This window comes from Pteropus alecto, unplaced genomic scaffold (genome assembly GCF_000325575.1).
Source record: "Pteropus alecto unplaced genomic scaffold, ASM32557v1 scaffold511, whole genome shotgun sequence".
In the NCBI taxonomy this organism is placed as follows: Eukaryota; Metazoa; Chordata; class Mammalia; order Chiroptera; family Pteropodidae; genus Pteropus; species Pteropus alecto.
The window spans coordinates 70,357-75,444 of record NW_006431911.1 but is presented as its reverse complement, the minus strand read 5'-3'; the positions used below and the strand labels follow the sequence as shown (position 1 = coordinate 75,444).

General features: G+C 40.9%; 1 protein-coding gene across 1 annotated transcript in view; it reads left to right on the top strand.

The window, feature by feature from the left end:
- The window catches only part of TLR7 (toll like receptor 7), a 21,149-nt gene extending 16,883 nt beyond the window's left edge, over positions 1-4,266 (top strand). Inside the window, 1 exon segment of the mRNA NM_001290164.1 lies at positions 644-4,266. Coding sequence (NP_001277093.1) covers positions 644-3,790 — 3,147 coding nt within the window. The 3' untranslated portion in view covers positions 3,791-4,266.
- Positions 4,267-5,088: the final 822 nt, after the last annotated feature.

The window sequence follows — 5,088 nt, the reverse complement described above, 5'->3', positions numbered from 1 at the left end:
CATCTTGGAAATGATTTCCAAAAACAATCCGAGAGGAAAGACAGCTTATAGGGTGACAGTGCCAAAATGGCAGGAGTTGGGTGATCTTGGGCAAATCAGCTAATATTGCTGAGCTATGTCTTAGTCTGTAAAATGGGATAATGGATTGCCTTTGTTTCTCTACTTAAAATATTAAGAGGCCCGAATATTTGTGAAAGACTCTTGTAATGTGTACCAGAGCAGGCTTAGGAAGCAAACGTTAACTGCACTAAAGTCTTAATGTGTTTTTCTTCCTAGATACACTTGCATTTTAACATTTCTTCACTCCCCAAATTTCAGACTTTGGCAGCTAATTGATGGCTCTTCCGTTGTAGCATTCTAGATAACTGTGAACAAGAAAATGCTGCTTCTACCACTGTAAAAAGCTATGTAACTGAAAAGCTAAGATGCTAAAAGCTAAATATGTAACTAAATCATTATGAACCTCAGTAATTGTCAAATACAATCATGGGGTGGGGGTGGGGGGATACCGTTTAGACAGTTGAGAAAATACCTGGATTGTTTTATTTTAAAATGTAGCAAAAAAGAAGCAGCAAATGAAAATTTTCAACCCTGATTCTTGTTATATTTGAGAACGGTGATTTGGTCTTTCTTAAACTTTCAGGTGTTTCCAATGTGGACATTGAAGAGTCCATTTCTTATCCTTTTTAACACGATCCTGATTTCCAAACTTGGGGCTAGATGGTTTCCTAAAACTCTGCCCTGTGATGTCAGTCTGGACAATTCAACGACCCAAGTGATTGTGGACTGTACAGATAGGCATTTGACGGAAATTCCTAGAGGTATTCCCACCAATGCCACCAACCTCACCCTCACCATTAACCACATACCAGACATCTCTCCAGCCTCCTTCCACCAGCTGGACTATCTGGTAGAGATCGATTTCAGATGCAACTGTGTACCTATTCGACTGGGGCCGAAAGACAACATCTGTACCAGGAGGCCGCAGATTAAACCCGAAAGCTTTAGTGAACTCACTTATTTAAAATCCCTTTACCTGGATGGAAACCAGCTTCTAGAAATACCTCTGGGTCTTCCTTCTAGCTTACGGCTGCTGAGCCTTGAAGCCAACAACATCTTTTTGATCATGAAAGAAAATCTAACAGAACTGGGCAACATAGAAAAACTCTACCTGGGCCAAAACTGTTATTTTCGCAATCCTTGCAATGTTTCATTTTTCATCGAAAAAGATGCTTTCCGACAACTGCTAAATTTAAAATTACTCTCCCTAAAAGATAACAACATCACAGCTGTCCCCACTGTTTTGCCACCCACTTTAACAGAACTCTATCTTTACAACAATATCATTGCAAAAATCCAAGAGGATGATTTTAATAACCTCACTCAACTGCAAGTTCTTGACCTAAGTGGAAACTGCCCTCGCTGTTATAATGTCCCATTTCCTTGTACACCCTGTGAAAATAATTCTCCCCTACAGATCCATGAAAATGCTTTTGATGCATTGACAGAATTACAAGTTTTACGTCTACACAGCAACTCCCTTCGGCATGTGCCCCAAAGATGGTTTAAAAATGTTAGAAAACTTAGGGAACTAGATCTTTCCCAAAACTACTTGGCCAAAGAAATTGCAGATGCCAAATTTTTGCATCTTCTTCATAACCTTGTCCAATTGGATCTGTCTTTCAATTATGAACTTCAGGTCTATCAGGCATTTATGAATCTATCAAATGCATTTTCTTCACTGAAAAACCTGAAAGTTTTGCGGATCAAAGGATATGTCTTTAAGGAGCTGAATTCCATTAACCTCTCCCCATTACATCAGCTTTCTAATCTTGAAGTTCTTGATCTTGGCACTAACTTTATAAAAATTGCTAACCTCAGTATATTTAAACAATTTAAAACATTGAAAGTCATAGATCTTTCATTGAATAAAATATCACCTTCAGGAGATTCAAGTGAAGTTGGCTTCTGTTCTAACACCAGAACTTCTGTAGGAACTCATGGGCCCCAGGTCTATGAAACATTACATTATTTCAGGTATGATGAGTATGCAAGAAGTTGCAGGTTCAAAACTAAAGAGACTCCTTCTTCCTTGAGTTTTAATGAAGAGTGTTACAAATATGGGAAGACTTTGGACCTAAGTAGAAATAATATATTTTTTATCAAGTCCTCTGATTTTCAGCATCTTTCTTTCCTCAAATGCCTAAACTTGTCAGGAAATACTATTGGCCAAACGCTTAATGGCAGTGAACTTCAGCCTTTAGTGGAATTGAAATATTTGGACTTCTCTAACAATCGGCTCGATTTACTCTACTCCACAGCATTTGAGGAGCTACGCAAACTGGAAGTTCTAGATATAAGTAGTAACAGCCATTATTTTCAATCAGAAGGAATTACTCACATGCTAAACTTTACCAAGAACCTAAAGGTTCTCAGGAAACTGATGATGAACGACAACGACATCTCTTCCTCTACCAGCAGGTCCATGGAGAGTGAATCTCTTCGAACTCTGGAATTCCGAGGAAACCATTTGGATGTTTTATGGAAAGATGGTGATAACAGATACTTACAATTCTTCAAGAATCTGATAAACTTAGAGGAATTAGACATCTCTGCAAATTCCCTGAGTTTCTTGCCTCCTGGAGTTTTTGATGGTATGCCTCCAAATCTAAAGACTCTCTTTTTGGTCAAAAATGGGCTCAAGTCTTTCAATTGGGGGAGACTTCAGTATCTGAAGAATCTAGAGACTTTGGACCTCAGCTACAACCAACTGAAGACTGTCCCTGAGAGATTATCCAACTGTTCCAGAAGCCTCAAGAAACTAATTCTTCACAATAATCAAATCAGGCATCTGACAAAGTATTTTCTACAAGATGCTTTCCAGTTGCGATATTTGGACCTCAGCTCAAATAAAATCCAGATTATCCAAAAGACTAGCTTTCCAGAAAATGTCCTCAACAATCTGAAGATGTTGCTTTTGCACCATAATCGATTTCTGTGCACCTGTGATGCTGTGTGGTTTGTCTGGTGGGTTAACCACACAGAGGTGACTATTCCTCACTTGGCCACAGACGTGACTTGTGTGGGGCCAGGAGCACACAAGGGCCAAAGCGTGGTCTCTCTGGATCTGTATACCTGTGAATTAGATCTGACTAACTTGATTCTGTTCTCACTTTCCATATCAGCAGCTCTCTTTTTGATGGTGGTTATGACAGCAAGCCACCTCTATTTCTGGGATGTGTGGTATAGTTACCATTTCTGTAAGGCCAAAGTAAAGGGATATCAACGTCTGGTATCACCAGAATCTTGCTATGATGCTTTTATTGTGTATGACACTAAAGACCTAGCAGTGACAGAGTGGGTTTTGGATGAGCTGGTGGCCAAATTGGAAGACCCAACAGAAAAACATTTTAATTTATGTCTTGAAGAAAGGGACTGGCTACCAGGGCAGCCAGTTCTGGAAAACCTTTCCCAAAGCATACAGCTTAGCAAGAAGACGGTGTTTGTGATGACAGACAAGTATGCAAAGACTGAGAACTTTAAGATAGCATTTTACTTGTCCCATCAGAGGCTCATGGATGAAAAAATAGATGTAATTATCTTAATATTCCTTGAGAAGCCCCTCAAGAAGTCCAAGTTCCTCCAGCTCCGGAAGAGGCTCTGTGGGAGTTCCGTCCTCGAGTGGCCAAAAAACCCACAGGCTCACCCGTACTTCTGGCAGTGTCTGAAAAATGCCCTGGCCACAGACAATCACGTGACCTATAGCCGGGTGTTCAAAGAGACAGTCTAGCTCTTCTTTGCAAAATGTAATGGCCTAACTTAAGAAGAAGCTTGACTGCCTAAATTTTCTCAAAGATGTCTCACCAAGAATGTTCTTAAATTCTTCAAGACTTTGGGTTGCCAGTATCAGAGAGGCAAATTCCAATCACCAGTGCATGACAAAATGATTGGGAAAGTTGGATTTATATAATGCAGTGAGCCATCTTCCTTATCTCTCTATTTCTCCATTGGTACCTGAGTCTCTCCCTTCTGCTCTTGTATAAAATACTACTGGGGAAAGGGTGGCAAGTAGAAGAGGTGGGACTCTGATTCTCTTGTAATTGTGATTGTTAAATATACCTGTGATCATGAAATTGAGAAGAACTGCTCTTCCACCCTTAAGAAGTACCGATATGTATATAAATAGGGAAAAAATGCTCAAAGTCTGTCTACATGATAGCAAAATGTACCAGAGTTAGTGAAATAAAAACCCAGTTAAATCCTCAACTAATTGCTTCAGTGTCATCAAGGACCCCCATCTGTGCAGACAAGCATTGGTACTTGACAGGTGGTTGCTGCTTGTGTGCCACAAGCTCTTTTCTCTTGGGCCTGTTGCCAAATTCTATGGGGAAATAGTGAGAAACATCTTTACCATTGATGGGCATACTTACAAATGAAAAAAAAACGTGATCTGCTTTCATATAGGGATGCTCTTTACCTTGGATGTTAATTTACTTGCTTAAATGTTGTATAGACTGAATGTTCGTTCCCTCCAAATTCATATGTTGAAATCCTAACCCCCAATGTGATGGTATTAGGAGGTGGGGCCTTTGGGAGGTGATAAGGTCCTGAGAGAGGAGTCTTCATGATGGAACTAGTGCCCTTATAAAAAGAAGCCATAGAATTTCCAGTCAAGATGGCACAGTAGGCAAATGCTATGTTTGCCTCCTTTCGCGACCACATCAAAATCACGACTAAACTAAAAAACAACCATCATTGAAAATTGCCTAAAGTCTAGCTGAGCAGAAGTCCCACAACTAAGGACACACAGAAGGGGTCACCTCAAGACTGGTAGGAGAGGCGGGGATGTAGAATGGGCTGGTCCCACACCTGTGCGTGGTGGTTGAGAATCAGGGGGGACATCTCAGCTGAGGGGGTTCCCCCCGAGGAGTCAGGGGTCCCAGCCCCACACCAAGCTCTTCAGCCCCGGATTCCAGTGTCAGGAATAGAAGTCCCCACAACTTCTGGCTGTGAAAAGCAGCAGAGGTTGCGGGTGAACCAGATGGAAGTATGTGGGAGTCACAGACGTTCCTCTTAAAGGGTCCGCAC